The 17818-nt window shown below is 32.9% G+C and overlaps 3 protein-coding genes across 8 annotated transcripts; 2 read left to right on the top strand and 1 right to left on the bottom strand.

The window, feature by feature from the left end:
- Positions 1-916: 916 nt before the first annotated feature.
- On the top strand, positions 917-2150 carry LOC107902626 (zinc finger protein ZAT5). The gene has a single exon (XM_016828774.2). It carries the CDS (start codon positions 1154-1156, stop codon positions 2045-2047), a length of 894 nt encoding a protein of 297 aa, XP_016684263.2. The 5' UTR covers positions 917-1153; the 3' UTR covers positions 2048-2150.
- Positions 2151-4958: 2808 nt separating this feature from the next.
- Positions 4959-7711, top strand: LOC121230403 (poly [ADP-ribose] polymerase tankyrase). The gene is made up of 6 exons (XM_041115094.1): positions 4959-5217; positions 5981-6072; positions 6151-6229; positions 6315-6409; positions 7057-7152; positions 7229-7711. Exons 1-6 carry the CDS (start codon positions 5043-5045, stop codon positions 7307-7309), a joined length of 618 nt encoding a protein of 205 aa, XP_040971028.1. The 5' UTR covers positions 4959-5042; the 3' UTR covers positions 7310-7711.
- A 1010-nt stretch (positions 7712-8721) lies between these two features.
- Positions 8722-15641, bottom strand: LOC121230398 (phosphatidylinositol 4-phosphate 5-kinase 9). 6 transcript variants are annotated; one of them, XM_041115083.1, is made up of 10 exons: positions 15229-15641; positions 15049-15131; positions 12966-14370; positions 12391-12558; positions 11996-12161; positions 11786-11896; positions 11477-11664; positions 11170-11318; positions 10159-10318; positions 8722-9243 (listed from the first exon to the last, which is right to left on the bottom strand). In XM_041115083.1, the coding sequence occupies exons 3-10, from the start codon at positions 14225-14227 to the stop codon at positions 8970-8972; spliced, it is 2478 nt and encodes an 825-aa protein (XP_040971017.1). In that variant the 5' UTR covers positions 14228-14370; positions 15049-15131; positions 15229-15641; the 3' UTR covers positions 8722-8969. The 6 variants fall into 6 exon arrangements, with proteins under 6 accessions (XP_040971017.1, XP_040971007.1, XP_040971014.1 ...); XM_041115073.1 differs by lacking the exon at positions 15049-15131; XM_041115080.1 differs by lacking the exon at positions 15049-15131 and having other exon boundaries at positions 15425-15640.
- Positions 15642-17818: the final 2177 nt, after the last annotated feature.

The raw sequence follows: 17818 nt of genomic DNA, 5'->3' as shown, positions 1-17818 counted from the left end.
TAGAAATATTTATATATCAGAGAAATTATAAAAATTAAAAGTCATATTAGAGTTTAAACTTGTGTTATTTAATAGAAAAAATAGTTTTTTTAAAAGAATTAGGGTTTAACTTTTTTATAGTTAACAAAATTTTAATTCTAAATTTTTATACTTAAAACATATTATTTAGGTCATGAAATATGAATACATTGAATGTAAAATAAACCCGAACTTGAGATTGAGCTCAAAATAACCCAAATTCGAAAAGCCCAAACACGAAAAAACCTAAACCTAAAAAGACTCAAACACCGAAATAACCTGACCTAAACTCACTCAAACCCGCCCAACTACTACCTTTATGTGTGGGTCTCTAGTTCCACTTGGTGCGTATGCCATGTGTGAGTTTTATTTGGTTCTTGTCAGTTTTCTGTTCATTATGTTTTATATTGATTTGATTTTATCTTGCATATGCTCAAAATATATTTATACTTGTACTCAAAGGCGTAGACAAGGAATTGCAAGAAGTAGCCTTTCCTCTCAAAATAGTAAAATTGTATTGTAGCTCTTTTAAAATTTTAAAAATTAAAAATTAATATAATGATAAATTTTCAACAACCTGTCAAAAATTTATGATTCAATTCTGATCCATTATAGGTTCGGGTTGTATTTGTTCTTTTTGACACATTACCTAAAACTACTAAGCCTTTCCTCAACCTATAAATAAGAAGATAATGCGCTTCAACATATTCAAACCCACGTTCTTCTACGTTGACAACAATACTCATACCAATCAAACTAACTCTAAAGTAATTCTTTTTTGCTGCTTGCATTATATTTGTAAATGTAACGTGTATATATCAGTGAAATAAAAGTGTGGAGAGGCGTAAATTATGTGGTTCTAGGCTTGCAATCCAATCCTCTCCCACTCTAATGCAAGGAATCGTCGCAAAAAAGTAATGGGTTTGCTTCAAAGCTAACCGAATCTCACTCCTTTCTTACCCTTCTCTTACTCACATATTAAAAACATTGTATCTTCTCCCCATTTTTAGTTATTTATTCATTTTAATGTTATATACATACACCTATATATATATGGTCAATGGCTTCCATGGTTGGAAACTCATAACTGTCACCAAAACCCAATACCAGCCTCAGTGTTTCACAAACCCTTTTCATGGATATGATGATGATGATGATGGAGGGTCAAGATGATGATGGTGTTTGTTGCAAAGATGATGATCATCAGTTGCAGATAATCAAAGGTAAACGCACCAAACGTCCAAGAGCACCGCCTTCGTCTCCTCCTCTCACTTCGGTGGTGGCTTCAACCACCACCACCACCACTTCTAGTGGAGGTGGTGGCGGAGCTGTTGGTGTTTCTCCGACAATTACAACATCTTTTGATTTAGCAGAAAGCAGTACAGAAGAAGAAGAAGAACGAGAACAAGATATGGCGAATTGTTTACTTCTTTTATCTCAAGGTCAAACAAGGAAAGTGAAACCACCATCACCACCACCATCGGAACCGTCCACGGCGGCGGCGGTGGAGACGGATGTTCATCAGTGCAAGACATGTAACCGGTGTTTCCCTTCATTCCAAGCACTCGGTGGGCATCGAGCGAGCCACAAAAAATTCAAGGTAGTTAACGATCAAGATATTAATAACAATCACAACAAAGAAGATCATCGTCATTATGATCAATTCAACGAAATGGCTACGACACTTTCGCTTCATATTACAAGTAAAAAACCGAGGGTTCATGAATGTTCGATATGTGGTGCCGGGTTCTCGTCCGGACAAGCTCTAGGAGGTCATATGAGAAGGCATAGGACATTAACTAATGCTCCAACCACGAAGACACCGGCAACGGCAACAACAACGTTAGACACCGTCGTCCGGACAAGCGAACAGCGGAAGAAACCAAGGACTGTTCTGCAATTGGATCTTAACCTTCCAGCCCCAGAAGATGATCTTCACAAGGAACCTAATAATAAAGTACTATCATTTGCTTCCAAGGGAAAACTACTGGTTTTTTCAGCATCTTCTTTAGTTGATTGTCATTATTAAATTCAATGTGCAACATTAATTATTTTTTCCACTAAATTTGTTCATAATTCTTTTAAATTGAACTTTGTTCTATGTTAATGAAGAAAGAAAATTCTTTGGTGAAGTATGTTACCTTTTGTATTTTCATGGCGTCGTTTGATCCATATGAAATTTCTTTTTCTTTTTTTGGGGGGGGGTTAGGTTCTAGGGGCCAGCTTTTATTCCTTAATGAATTGGAGAAGCATGTGACAACTAATGTGATAGGAAGAAAGAGACAGATAATAATAATAATAATAATAATAATAATAATAATAATAATAATAATAATAATATAGAAGAGTAATTAGCAGATAAGTCAAGAAGAAAGAACGGTGTATTGGATAATTAAGGTATTTTTTGGAGGAATTATTTTATGGATCCTCCAATTAAATTATTCATGGTCCATTTCTAATTATTTAATGATATTTTAGTAATTTTTTATGTCATTAACACATAATTTTAATAATTTATTTTACCCTGAGCCTCGAACTCCGAGCCATAAACCCCTAACCTCTAATCATGAACCTTGAACCCTAAACTTAGGTTTAAGGTTTGAGGTTTAAGTTTAAGACTTATGGTTTAAGTTAGAATTTTGAGGTTAGGGATTTGGGTTTTAGGATTCAAGATTTAATGTTTGGGGTTTGAAGTTTGAGGTTTGAGATTTGATGTTTAAGATTTAGGGTTTGGGGTCAAGTTCGGGGTTTAAAGTAAAACAAATTATCAAAATTATATGTCAATAACATGGAAAAAATTGCTAAAATGTTATTAAATAATTGAAAAGTGATAATAAATGATGTAATGAAAAGGATCCATAAAATAATTTCTCCTTTTAAATTTATTTACAATTTATGGAATTATTATTTTAAACTTCGTGATTGCATGTTTTAGGTATTCTTTTTAATATTCAAATTAATTTTTTTAAAGGTATTTACATGAGGTAGCGACCGTCAATTTCACAACCAACAATGTTGGGATTAGATTCTTTGGTTCACAAGAAAGCTAAAGTTGTAAGCTTGAGTTTAATTACATATAACAGCTCCACCTCCACCCATGCATTTCAGCTTTAAAACCATATAGCTAATCTAGTGATTCCCCATGTGGAAGGGAACAAATTGGCCACTTAATTTAGATAATTCCTGGGTTTTTTTCATATTTATTTTAATTTAAATTCTATGGCATGTAAGTCTTTTATCTAAAGTATTTTAGTTTAAATTGAATATCAATATTATTTCAAACTTCACCAAAAAAAAAAAGTCTAAATAATTAAAGACAACATATTGCATTAAATAGCTTGATACGTGATAGGTTTTTACAACAAAAGATGACAAGAGAAACTCTTATATATATATATATGGTTTTAAATTACTTGTTTTGTAAGTATTTGGATCCACTTTTACCGACTGATTTCGATTCGAATAAAACTAGACTCAAATTATAAAACAGATAAAAATACCATGTGATTGTAAAAAAAAATACGAGGATAAATGAGGTCATTTGGTGATAATGAAGAGCCAAGCAATGTGACCCACTTTGGTTGAAGACTATTGGATTCAAAATCAAAGAATGGAGAGAAATAAAAGGATGGTTTGATATGGCATTGGCACATGTATGGTGGTCTCAACACCTCTCACCTTATTAGAAAAGCAATCCCAATCTTAAAGTGTTTAATATTCATGGCTCATAGGAGGTCTACATTTACATGTACAAATTAGATTATAGTTAATGTTTTTGTTGGTTGTTGAGGGCAAAAGGCCTTTTCTGCATGCTGGCCACTCAATCAATAAGCCTATACTTCAAAATTCGAAATTTCGAGATACTATAAATTCAAATTCAAAATGAATTTAACTTGATATAATCATAAAAAGTTTACAATTTAAATTTAAATTGATTAAAAATTATATTAATCTAATTCAAAATAATCTAAACCTTTAATTATTTAAAAAATCATGAAAAATGTGATAATCTATCACGCTATTCTCAAACTCGTGGACTTGAATATTGAAATTCAACTCCATCAACACTAATTATAGTTTTCCCACTTTATCAAGGCTCAAAAGATAGCTACAATAATCACTACCAAAATCTAATAATTAAAAGTCGATTAATTGAATAAATTGACAAACTTAAAATCAATTTAGTTATATTAATTCTTGAACTTTATAATATAATCAATTAATTTAATTTAATAAAAATTGATTCAACCATTTGAAAAAATCAAATACTCTTCGCTAACCAAAATAAAAAAAAAAACCCGCATACCTAAGTTTGAGAAGAGTTTTTCCGATTTTTCTTTTCTTTTCAGAGGCGAAGAAGATGATATTTGGACACTAATTGAGAAGAGAATCATTTCTTATTAACTTGTGCTCTTACATGTTCTAGGTTTTTTTTTTTTCCTATAAGAAGAGATGAAATCAGAGACAAGATTATGAAGAATTTTAATTTTTGGGTTAATGCTTTCATGCGTTTTTTCTTATTATAGAAGAGAGATGGAAAAAGAGATATGAATTAAATTTTTAGGTTAATGATGATTTTATGTCTCGTTAATGAATTTTTTGGGTAAAACTTTTATTTTTCTTCCATTTTTTCTTTTACCTACCTACTTAGGCGACAAACCCTTCAATTGATCAATTAAAGGGTAATAAGAAGCTGATTAAATGTCAAGTTATTTTTCCCTTATGTCTTTAATAAAAAAATATTTAGTAGGATTTATTTTAAAATTAAGTAAATGAATTCCGTTATGTTTGTAATAAAAAATAGTTAGTAGGACTGCTTTTAAAATTAAGTAAATGAATTGAAAATTGAGTGACTGTTTTGTTGTTGACATTAAAATTGAGTGAATATCGGTGTAATTTATCCTAAATATTAATATAAAAATAAAAGTATAAAAAAGAGTAGACCTAAGTTGATTCCCCGTATAAACCGAAGCAAAGGAAAAAAAATAAAGTAAAAACAGAGAAATCAAAAGAAAGAAAAAACAATGGCGGTTCCAGGCAGACGCAATGGATTGCTCGAAGATGACGAAGACGATGAAAACCCTCTTTTTGAAGAAAACGGTCTCGACATGGACCTTGAAGCTGATATCCCTCCTCACCTCCGCGACCTCGCCGCCGCCGCCCAGCTCGGCGACCTCAACGCTCTTCGCCTCGCCCTAGGTTTCCTTTCCCCCCTTTTCACTAACTTATCCTTCTTTGGAACTTAAAATGTTTAATTTTTTGGGTTTTTTTATCGACTTCAAGATAACCCATTTCTCCGATTATAAATTCAGTGCCTTTGCCCTTTGTTCTGTGGGCCAATGATGGAAATATTTGTAGGAAAATAGATGAAGTAAAGAAGCATCTTTGATGTTGATTCAAGTGTGTGACTGTTATATTCTTAGTGACTTAGAAATGAAAGTTTTGCAAATATGATTGATCATTGCTTGTAATACATATATGAAAAATGGAAGAAGCAGTAGTTGAGACAAATTCTAAGCATATCTAATGTTTATTTAAGTGTCTTACTAGTTTGTATGATGATTTGTTGTTTGAATTATGGTTTATTTCCAGGGGCGAAGCCAAAAAAATTTTATTGGCTTACATCTTTATAGTTTGCAAAAGGACTAAATCAAAATTTTATCATTTGGGGGGAGACTATAATTTTTACCATTTATTAACTTATGATTTTATGAATTTTGGTGGGTCTAAAGTAGAAATTTCCCAATGTTTTACTCGATGACAGAAATGTATCCTCGCATGTAGATTTCACTTGAGATGGTAAGTGTTTATGCTCTTTGTTTGGTACTGAACATGTTCTTGGAATGGAAAACCTGATATGTTGTTCTCTTTTGTCGATTTAGTTGGACTCACTTGGACACTAAGATGTCCTTGTCTAACTTATCTTCTAATAATACGTCTCATTGTTCACTTGATTGTATAGACAACATTAATGGCAGCATTGATGAACCTGTAGAAGATGGTGACACAGCTCTCCATCTTACCTGCCTTTATGGTTATCTGCCTTGTGTTCAGGTTGGTTGTCCGTCCGGTGTTGTCGTTTTCTTTGTTCGAACCTGAAAGCTTTATCATTGATGAATTAATCCCTTGCAGCTACTTTTGGAAAGGGGGGCTAATTTGGAGCCCAAGGATGAAGATGGGGCTATTCCTCTGCATGATGCTTGTGCCGGGGGTCAGCTATCCACTTTTGTGTAGAGTCTTCCGTATCTGATTGCGTACTGACTTTTGTTTCTTTCCTTTACTATTGACGTTTTCAGGGTTTATTGAGATAGTACAGCTTCTACTCGACAGAGCCAGCAACAGTGGATGTCTTAAAAGGATGCTAGATTCAGTTGACGCCGAAGGTGATACTGTGAGTACTGATACTAGTGGCACTTCACCCATTTTTATTCGGTTTTATTTGGCATCCATTTGTATTAATTCTGTTTTATTTGGCTCATTCATTTGCACATTGGTCAAAGTTCGGAAAAGTACTAAAAAAATGGGCAAATTAATTTCTGTACGTTAAATCAAAGAGTAAATCAGTCATTTTTGTTAAAATATTCATCTTAAAAATTGCCGTGTTTGATGGAATAACCAGATGTATGGGGACCATATTTTAATAGTAGAAATGGATGTAATTTTTAACAAAATGATCAATTTGCTCTTTGATCTAACGTATAGGCACTAATTTGTTCATTTTTTTTAGTAGAGGGGATAAAATGTAATTCGACTCTTAGTATAGAGGCCTCTATAGTACTTTTACTGTCAGTTTTTATTTATTAAATGGAAATGCGAATGTTTAGCACTCAACAAACCAAAACCTGTCCAGCTCAAATCAAAATTGGCCCTGACCCAAAACGACCCGAGCCATAAAATCCAAACCTGATTACTCAACCAACCCAAATAACCTGAATCTGAAACGACCAGAACTGAAATGACCCTTAAATTGACCAGATTGTTGTTCTTTTTTACATACTACATAGTCTCGTTTACGATTACTTTGTGTTCTTTCGTCAGCCTCTTCATCATGCAGCACGAGGTGAACATGCGGAAGTGATACAATTGTTACTAGCAAACGGAGCTTCTCCTACAAAGACTAACACATACGGAAAGGTTAGCCATCACACTAGGTTTTCTATCTCACATGTTCCTTTCGATAACGTGTTCCTCACTTGAAAAACCCATGCAGATCCCACAGGAGCTAGCTGAACCCGAAACGGAGGCTTGGAGAGTTTTTGAAGCAGCTGCTAGTGCTCACACCACCCAGTAAAGCTACAAAGTAAACCTAATGGTTCTTGAAAATTGGTTAGCCAGTGTTTTAAGGCAGTTGAGAGCAAAGGTTTTTTGAGGCTAAGGATCAAAATACTTTCTTCTCATTGAATTTAATAGGCTAGTTATCTTGTTGTTTTTTTTTTTGGGGGGGGGGGGCGGGGGGGAGGGTGAGGGGCTTCTATAAATTCAGATATTCAATTATCTACCCTTTTATTGCAAGGAACAAAATCTCATACAGCATGCAGTTACTTGTTTTTAGTGATTTGGATGATGTTTTACTAGAATCATGCAACAATAGTTAAGTCACAAACCCTAGCATTAACAAGGGTGTTTACCTCGAACTCACGTAGTGAGATCGAAGAATCATAAGAATTACTTGAAAAAAAAAATAGTTAAACTACATAGTGGCGTTTTGTAATTTAGTGCAAACTAGAATTGATGTGTTGAAAGATAATGCGCTTAAAAATTAGGGTATTTTTTTTCACACGTCAAATTTAAGATATTCATACATGGTAGTACCTTGAGCTAATGGAAAGGTTAATGAAATGATGAGATTGATACAATATTAATACTTTTAAAATTTAATTAGAAAGTTTTGAAATTTAAAACTAATTTAAAATTTTGAATCATGATATTGAGAAATCTTGTGCAATTAACCCATTTAATTTTGAATCATATAGTAAAATTACTTATTTGCATGTTATAAAGTACCACGAGAAAAGGGAACAATCAAGTCTTCATTGTGTTTTTAGAAATAGCTGGATTGGACTTTATTGTAGTTACATTGGCCAAGTTATTCGTTTATAATCAGTGATGAGTTTAAGTTGTATGATTTTTTTTATTTTAACTTAAAGGTGACATCTATTTAAAGATTTCATTATAAAATTTTATAGGATAGTTTAAATTAACAATTCATTATTGACCATGTCACATAATATTTTTGTATTAAGAAATATGAATTTATTTTTAACCAATTTAACTGATTTCAACGTTAAAAAAGAGAAATTAATTTTTAGTGAAAAACAACATATTTGATAATCGATTTAACAAATTTCAGGTCACTTTTTAACTAGCTTACTCTTAATTTATAATAGTACCATTTTACTTCAAATGATTAAATTATTATTTTTTATATCAAAATTTACAGGTTGAAATCAATTCATTTTCTTTCCCCACCTCAAATAATGTAATGATAAAAAAAAATTATCTTTTTAAGACTAATTTCGTCGTCGGTCTGCCCATAAGATAGTTTAACCCACAAAGAACAGTAACATCAACTAATAACTAACTGACAAATGTCAACAATGGCTTTAGTCTAAGCTTCAAAGTAGAAGAACTATTATTAGATCAGATCATTTTTGCTGGGTTATCTTTCTATTCCTTTTCCACTAGTTTGAAAAAGTCGCGAAAGAAAAGAACAAAGCATCGAACATGTATTCCAATAGTACATATACATACATATATCATACAAGAAACAAAAACAATGGCAGGCAACTATACTCACTATAAACATAATCATTAAAAATCGGCTCCTAAGAACAACAAAGTATTTCAGCAATATCACCATAGAGAGTATTGCAAATGGTGTCTCCTATGGGTCCTAATCACTCAATTTTTTTAACTCACAGTAAGACAATATGGACCCAACACATTTTTCATCAAGTTTTCATGGAATTCAGAGGAAATACCTTCTGAATGAATTGCAAGAACCGTTGCGAGTAAAACGTAGGGTCGACGGCAGATATGGATAGTGAATCGAACTGAAGAGATTTATAGGCATGTTCAATCTTCTTAGTCATGTTATACTCTTGTAAAATGTCAATGATTCCCAGATATAACACAACGTCATATGATTCATGGAACATGTTTTCTTCTTTTCCTGGAATCTGTTCGGCTCTTGCTGGCATGTTCACTCCGAGCTGGATTTGGAGTCTGTTCGAGAAAAATAAACAAAAGAAGAAATAAATTACCCCAAAGGATAAAGAATCAAAGCTAACATGCTACATGAGATTCACAATAGCCTATTTGGGCATATGTATGTACTCACTACTATCCCTTTTTCTCTTAGTTTAGACTTAAGAATTTATTGCTATTTATAGATATAAATGTGGATTAGGCAGTAAATACCATGAAAGCCCTAGGAGTCATATTGCAATTTGCTCTCTCTACTCAAAAAGTGGGAAAATTAGTCTCTATACATTGAATTAAAGAGCAAATTGATTCTTTTTATTAAAATTTTTATATATTTATACTATTAAAAATTGACATGACTAATAGAATCTCTAGATGGTAACACGTGGTGTGTTATGCGTACCTCATGCTAATGTATAGTGATCAGTTTTTAACAGTAGAAATTGATAAAATTTTTAACAGAAGAACCAGTTTGTTCTTTGATCTAACGTATAGGGGCTAATTTACCAATTTTTTTTAATAAAAGAGGCGAAATGCAATCTAACTCCTAGTATAAGGGCCTCATGGTACTTTTACCTGGATTAGACATCTGTAATTTTTTTATCTAAATCCGGAACTGCATAATTGCTTTAAATTTGAATATGTTTAATACTAGCATTAGATTATAGAATTAAAATTCAAATCCAAGTTAAATAACACATTCCATCAGATTTTCAAATGCAATCTCAAGCCAAGTTTAGAAAATGATACTCGATTGAGCTCAAGCTAAGTATTGAGCTGTGAGTTTCGAATCAAGCTCAAGGGTCGCATTTATACCATTCGAGCTCAGCTCGAGTCCATTGCAGCCCAACTATGGCAACAATCAAGAAATTTATTCATGGTCATCTGATATTGCAAGAACGGGAAAAGCCGGCATGACATGTTTAGTTATCATACCTTGCCGTGCCGGGGAGAAGCAGGTCTACTTCTTCATCACCTACAGCTGATGCACGCAAACGTCGACCTCGTATATGAGAACCTGCAACAACACTATTGTCATCTGTTCCACGAGGGACCAATACAAGGCCTTGTGGATAGTTGGTGATTTCATCTTCCTCTGAAATATAAACACCAATAGATTACAAAATCAGTCCACTGTCCTTTAGGATGTTGCAAAAGTAGGCATTCAAGAAATTGGATCAGAATCAGATAACTACTGCATAGACCAATTATTTGGCTGTAGGCTATGTACCATGCATGATATACATGTACCAATTATTTACCATAGTTTGTTGTTAGTTTGCCATCTCATCTTTCTTTTTTTATTTTTTTGTCTATCAAACTACATTTTAAATTTTTCGGTTAAATCACTTTTTAGGACTTGAACTTGACAACTATACCCACATTGGGGCCTAAACTTGGCAATTGTTCCTATATTGGGGCCTGAACTTTTTTTTCCAAATTAGACCTTAAACTTTTCAATTGTTTCCACATTGGGGCTTAAACTTTTTTTTGGCCAAGTTAGTCCTTGATATTTCCTTAAGAACCCTAAAGTTCAAGCCCCAATGTAAGAATAGTTAACAAGTTTAGACCTCAATATGTGAATAATTGCCAAGTTTAGGGATTAACTTGGAAAAAAAAAGTTCAAGCCCAATGTGAGAATAGCTGCCTAGTTCAAACACAATGTCGGAACAATTGTCAAGTTCAAGACCTAACATAGACCAAAAGAAAGTTCAGGCCCCAATATGAAAATAGTTGCCAAGTTCAGCCCCAAATAGTGATTTAACCTTAAATATTTTTTCTATCAATATGTAGTAATTATTTTCTCTTTGCGAAGATTCGGCTACCTCTTATGTATGTCAACAGATGAGAATTCTTGAAAGATACTTAACTCATAAAATCTGTGAAAAGAATTAAAAGGAGCTGGAAGAAACTGCCAATGGAAGATCAAATTTTCATAATACACACCTTCCTCTGCAACACTCCCTAGGCCGTCCGTTCTGTTGTAGGACATGAGAGACCTCAAATGCTGGGGTGCCCGATAATGCACACCAAGCAAAAGGCTATAATCCATAATGCATTGTGCTTCCAAAAATTTACTATCAATCTCTATTTGCCTGCAAAAATATAATATAAATGCAATAAAATCATGCATTGAGAGGTAAACCAATTATATAAGAATGCTCTTTCAGTAGGATAGAAAAGAAACAAATTTGTATAGTTAAACCAAATCCTGGACTAACTACTGTGAAAGTATGGCATAAAATTTGCGAACCTTAATAAAGCATCTCGCCAAGAAGGTTCCAAATAAAAGCAGTAGTTGAGATCCAGATCTTTAAGCGTTGTGTTCTCATCAATTTCAACATTATCAGCAGAACGCCCTTGTGATGATCCTTTCAAGTCATATCTTCTATGAATCCTTAACTCGGTGCAAAACATATTTCCCATTACTACAAAGCGAAACTGCAAAAAGAGGACGTGGTTCATGGTTGTTAGTTCAAAAGGCATTCCAGTCTTTGAAGGAACCTTGTATGGATTGAGGTAAAATGCGCTCTGGCATATGAAAGAACATTACTGTTATTACCTTCTGACCACTAGATGGTTTGATTCTGTGAAGCCCAAAGAACTTTGTGATGAGTGTGTTCTCATATGATCTCACGTGATGATGATAGTTGGGAAGCATTCTTAGAAGAACCTATATGCAAGAATTTAGTCAAAAAAACCTTTACTTCAAGCTAGTTTCCTAGAGAATATAAATAAATAAATAAATAAAGTAAAAACGGAGACTCCCCACCTTTACTTCAGATTTCCGGAGTGTCTTAATCATGAAACGATCATCTTGAGACAGAAAGAAGATACTACCACTTTTCCCAGGAGAAGAAAGTTCCCTGAGAGCATCATTTCCACAAATGGACATCATGTAGTCGGCAGCATCAATCTTGAACATCTCCCTTAGATTCCTACAAGAAGTTATACTTGTTTCAACATGGGAAATAAAAACATAGTACAATATCATCCAAGATACATTGGGCCATGGAGTTTTAAATAGTAGATCGACTGAACCTTCAAACTGAATCATAGGACCTCACTGAAACTAGGAAGGTCTTAAGAAATTCCTAGTGACTATATTAGAAACATATATAGCGCACAGAAATTCTCCATATTACATAAAAGTGGAAGTATCCTAACCTGAAAACCATTGGGCAGTAATCTTTCCACTTAAAATCATCAGACTGATGGGTAGGTGTCAATTGTGATCCCACTTTAGGAAAATTCATCCAAAAGCTTGCTCGGGGGCCAAAGTCTGATGCTCTAACCTCTCGTCGTTGCACAGGTGTAATTTTCCCCACAGTGTATCTGGCAATATCTAGCTATGTTCAGCGTTACATTTCCAAAAACAACATAACTGCAAATTTAGCGGACCAGATATGGATTCTTTATCATGATAAATGAGTGTATCTTTCTATGCATTCTTTACAGAGGATTTCAAAATAGCAAGTAAACATAAATAGTTAATCTACTATCCCAAAGAGAGAAGACCATTTAGATGCGTTGTTAATACTGATTTTGTCAACATTTCAGACTTATCTTCCATTTTTCTAATACTATCTATCAGGATTAGATTACAATAGCTTTCCAGACTCCAGTCTGAAAATTCCATACAATGCTAAACAAAAGCAATACTTACATACAGAAGGGAAAATTAATTGGCTGATATAAGGAGAAAGGTAAATAAGCATTAGAGTTAGAAACAAAGGACAGACCTGATTCCAAGCTGCAAACTAAGCATTAAATCATAACTCCTGTGACCTTTAATGATTGCTTCTCCAGGCCTCTTAACCTCTTTTGCTAACTTTTTGTGTCTCCGCTTCGCTCTTCTAGATGGTGGTGAAAAACTATTATTCAACACAAGCTCACTAATTAAGACACCTTGCATGTATTCACGTTCTAAGATTGGAGCATTTGTTTCACTTCCGTTTTCTCTCCCTTCCTTAAAAGAATCAGATAACTCTAATGACGAATCGTGCCCAATCACTTTCTCAATGGATACCTCCAGACTCCAACGTCTTTCCAAGGAAACATTTCTGTTGCGAGACTGTTGTAGATTTAATAAGTTTCCTTCTGATAGCTTATCAGAATTACGATCAGATACCCGGTTGCCACCAACCTTGACACTTCCCATGTCCACAGAAGCAGCATGGTGGATATGAGAATGATTCTGTTTTCTCAAATCTGGTAACAATCCTCTTTTTCTGAGAGCATTGAGGTAAACTTCTTGTGAGGCTGGAAGCCGGTTGCCTTGGGGATAAAATGATCCTTTTCCATCCTTTAAACCCCGTGTCCAAGTTCCTACATAGCAACCACCATCTCTCCAAGTATACACTCCAAATCCGTGTATCATTCCATTTAACCAGCTTCCTTCAAAGGAGTCTCCATTTGTCCAAGTGAGAGTTCCTTTGCCTGACATTTTTCCACCCTTCATATTCCCTAGATAAACATTTCCATTGGCCCAAGTATATTTTCCAGGACCTTCCGGTGTTCCCTGCATCCAGGAGCCTTCAAACACATCTCCATTAGGATAAACTTGGTATCCTAAACCATGTTTGAGACTCAATTTCCATCTCCCCTTATAAGTCAATTTATTAGAGCCAATATATGTCCCAGTACCATGCATATATCCACCTGAGAATTCACCATCATAAACAGTTCCAGAAGGCCATTGTATTTTGCCAATCCCTTGCCTCATCCCACGTCTCCATTCTCCTTCATACACACAACCACCTTGCCAAACATATTTCCCTTGACCCTCTGGCATGTTTCCGAGCAATGACCCGGAATAAGAGTCCCCATTCGGCAGCAAGAGTTCTCCAACTCTAAATCCAGCTGTTTCGGAACTATGGTTAGCATCACCATTAGTTAGTATACATCCGTTGTCCTTGTCAATGATGGCATCAAGAGATTTAGTTCTTTCTGCGCGAGAAAGTACTTCTTCCACGTTACCAACAGTGACCACAAGGCCAGACATGCATAATGCCCCAAAAGGTTACAGTTTCTTACAAGATCAAATTAAGCCAATTCCAAGGTGCTTCCACAATATAGAATACTATGAAAAGACTTCTTACAATGAGATCCGATGATAATTCCTCTTGAAACTCTCTTTCCTTTTGTCTACAAATCGAATCATGAATCCAGACTATTCATTAGTATCAGAAAAAACTTATCTCAACACTGTAAAATGCCTTCGCATCATAAAAACATTAGAAACAAAAACCGAGTGCTTGATTGCAGCATCTATCATACTATAGCACATTCTTCGTGGAAATTAAACTCTAAAATCAAATAAATACACAAAATAAAACATGATAAATTCAAATTAACTAAATTTCCACACATACGAAGCTTATAAATTCTTCGATTCATTAACCGCGAAATAAATCCAATGAAAAAAACAAATTCCTAGCACAATATCTTCAAATCACTACCTGATCTTTTAGCTCATTTTTCTTCTCCAATGATTTAAATCGAATAATAAATCCTTCTAAATCCAGTTACTATTCTTTCAAAATCTCTCACATAGAAAAAAAGTAAAATAAAAACTAAAACTACTTAAACGTCAAGACGAAAACAAACATATATACAGAAATCAACAAATTTCACCAGTTTTTTTCAACCGTATATAAATCAACTCAACTGAAACTCAAACATTGAAGCATCATTATCAATATCAATATCTCTATGCAGTATATTTCAACAAAAACGAAGCTTATAAATTCTTCAATTCATTAACCGCAAAATTAATCCAACGAAAAAAAACAAATTCCTAGCTTAGAATCTTCAAAACACTACCTGATCTTTTAGCTCATTTTTCTTCTCCACTCTTTTAAATTGAATAATAAATCTTCTAAATCCAGTTACTGTTCTTTCAAAATCTATCACACAGCAAAGAAAAAAAAATCAAATAAAAACTAAAACTACTTAAACAACAAGACGAAAACAAGCATATATCCAGAAATCAACAAATCTCACCAGTTTTTTTCTACCGTACATAAATCAACTCAACTGAAACTCAAACATTGAAGCATCATTGTAAATAACAATATCTCTATGCAGTATACTCAACATATACGTACAAAAAGTGATGAAAAGATAAGACAGAGAGTATCTTTAAACACTGTGTGAATCAGCGACGAAAAGCAGAAGTCGTCGCTGCAAAAAAAAAAACCTGAAGACGAACAAGAAGAAGAAGTTTCGTTGCAGTTTTAAAAAAGCTGACAATCGAAACCGCTATTCCTCTGTGTGTGTATTGTGCTTTATCTCTGGCGTTTCGCTTTTTTGAAAATCAATCTTCTCGATGGTGACGATTTTTTTTTTCTTTTGAAAGGAATATCCAAAGCTAAAACATACAAGAACCAAAAAAACTTAAAAAAAAATTCAGTATAAAAAAAAACAAAATGCAAATAAATATTTTAAATAAAAATGAAATCTTAAGCATGCGAGTACGACATACTGAAAAGACGAGTTTACCCAATTACTTGCCCTTTTTGAAATTTTTTGACAGTTAACGGTAATAATTAATTGGTTGATTAATCTTCATTTGTTTAGTTAATCTTAATTAATTAAGACTAACATTAGGATTTACATGGAAAATTAGTTTAGTTTTAATTAAAGAAGACGATGAAAAACATCGCTTGCGGATCTGCTGTAGCTCGCGTGTGAATTGAGGTTTACAGCCGCGGGGGGGTTGACTTGGGGATGGCTGCCGTTTGATGGTAACACCATTTAAGTGAGTGCCATAATATATTAAAAAGTAAATTATCAAAATAGTCACTTTTATTTACCTCAAATTATATTTTAGTCACTTATGTTCGAAATGTTACATTTTAGTCACTGAGCCGTCAATTGTTGTTAATGGTGTAGCGGTAAGCTGACGTAACATGTTAAATCATCATTTCAAATAAAAATTTTAGGTTAAATTATACAATTGATCCTAATATTTTTTCATTTTGAAGAATTTAATTTTTTCCTTTTATGTTCTTTTTAACTTTTCTTTTTTTTTTCTTTTTTTAAAAAATTCTCTTTTGCTTCTTCCTCTCTTTTAATATAGTTTTTTTATGTTTTCCATTTGTTAAAACCAAAGGGGAAGAAGAAAAGGAAAATAAAGAAATGAAAAGAAAAAATTTAAATTGTTCAAAAAGATAAAAGTATAGGGACTACTTTTAACAAATGGAAAATATAGAATAACTCCGTTAAAAGATATGGAGAAGGAAGGAAAACAAAAGGGAGAAGCAGAAGAGAATGGAAAATAAAGGAGAAAAAAAAAAGAAAGTTAAAAGAACATAAAAAAAATTAAATTGCTCAAAACAAAAAAAATATGGGGACTAATTGTATAATTTAACCTAAAATTTGTTTGAAATGATGATTTAATGTGCCATGTCAACTTACCGTTACACTGTTAATGACAATTAACAGCTCCGTGACTCAAATGTTACAACACGTTAACATAAGTGACTAAAATGTAATTTGAGGTAAAAAAAAGTGACTATTTTGAGAATTTACCTTATTTTAAGTTAAGTTTTAATTTAGTTTTCTTGTATGAAAAAAAGCTTTTAGATTTAAAAAAATTTGACAGTCTGTAGTAATCGTTAGGCAAAAATATCATGGAGGTTCCTTTTACTTAAAAAACAAGTAAATTAGCCTTTATAGTTAAATTAAAATGTAAACTAATCTTTTCTAATAAAAAATTCTTTTATTTCTATTGTTAAAAACTAGTGCGGCTAATTGAATAATCAAATAGTTACGCATGACGTGTCATGTGTACCTCATGTTGATGTATATGAACCAATTTTTAATGGTAGCAACGGATGGAATTTATAGGATGACCAATTTGCTATTTGATCAAACGTTCAGGGATTAATTTGTCACTTTTAGTAGATGGGCAAAATACAATCTAACTCTTACTACAAGGACCTCCATGATACTTTTATCGCCGTTAATATTATTGGCAATTGTTGAGGTTCCAAACTTTGAAGATTCAAATTCAAATCTCACCACTTGCAATTATGATATATAGATCTCCCTGTCACCATATGCGTATATTTTGTATGGGTTTTGTCCGATTCTTCCCAGATTAGCCTGGTTTTTACTTTGTGCATTGTATTAATTAAATTCCACGTTGTAATTGGTTGGACATATATTTATACTTCTCTCATACTTATATTTATACTTTAGATTTAGGTATTACTATATAATCCACTAATAATGTGAGCATAATTTCCATAACATTTTTTGTTTTTATGTTAGTAATTATTTACTAAATTTAATGTCACTGATTATCTAGACATTAATTTAGTTGAGTAATGATAAAAGTACCCTTATTTTATAAAATAAATTGTATTACTTTATTTTATTTTGTCAAAAAAGTTATATTATTTTAAAAATATTTTTATCATTTTATATCTTTTATATAAAAAGTTAGTAAAATATATAAAGATAATAAAATTTGAGTCCAAATTTTTATACTTTTCAATATTTATACTTTACCAGTAAGTCAAATCCTCATTTATTATAGGTAGCTCATTAATTTTATATATTAATCCACGTCATATTTAAAAAAATT

This window comes from Gossypium hirsutum, chromosome A01 (genome assembly GCF_007990345.1).
Source record: "Gossypium hirsutum isolate 1008001.06 chromosome A01, Gossypium_hirsutum_v2.1, whole genome shotgun sequence".
Taxonomy (NCBI): domain Eukaryota; kingdom Viridiplantae; phylum Streptophyta; class Magnoliopsida; order Malvales; family Malvaceae; genus Gossypium; species Gossypium hirsutum.
This window is presented reverse-complemented; position numbering and strand designations above follow the sequence as displayed.

What these genes read in the sequence shown, in the direction of transcription:
- LOC121230398 (XM_041115083.1), bottom strand. Translation starts at nt 14,227, where the DNA reads ATGTCTGGCCTTGTGGTCACTGTTGGTAACGTGGAAGAAGTACTTTCT. An exon ending in AACCATCTAGTGGTCAGAAG is followed by an intron (nt 11,665 to 11,785) that starts GTAATAACAGTA and finishes CTCTTTTTGCAG; the next exon opens with TTTCGCTTTGTAGTAATGGG. An exon ending in AGGGAGTGTTGCAGAGGAAG is followed by an intron (nt 10,319 to 11,169) that starts GTGTGTATTATG and finishes TTTATATTTCAG; the next exon opens with AGGAAGATGAAATCACCAAC.
- LOC107902626 (XM_016828774.2), top strand. Translation starts at nt 1,154, where the DNA reads ATGGATATGATGATGATGATGATGGAGGGTCAAGATGATGATGGTGTT.
- LOC121230403 (XM_041115094.1), top strand. Translation starts at nt 5,043, where the DNA reads ATGGCGGTTCCAGGCAGACGCAATGGATTGCTCGAAGATGACGAAGAC. An exon ending in CGCTCTTCGCCTCGCCCTAG is followed by an intron (nt 5,218 to 5,980) that starts GTTTCCTTTCCC and finishes TTGATTGTATAG; the next exon opens with ACAACATTAATGGCAGCATT. An exon ending in GCATGATGCTTGTGCCGGGG is followed by an intron (nt 6,230 to 6,314) that starts GTCAGCTATCCA and finishes TGACGTTTTCAG; the next exon opens with GGTTTATTGAGATAGTACAG.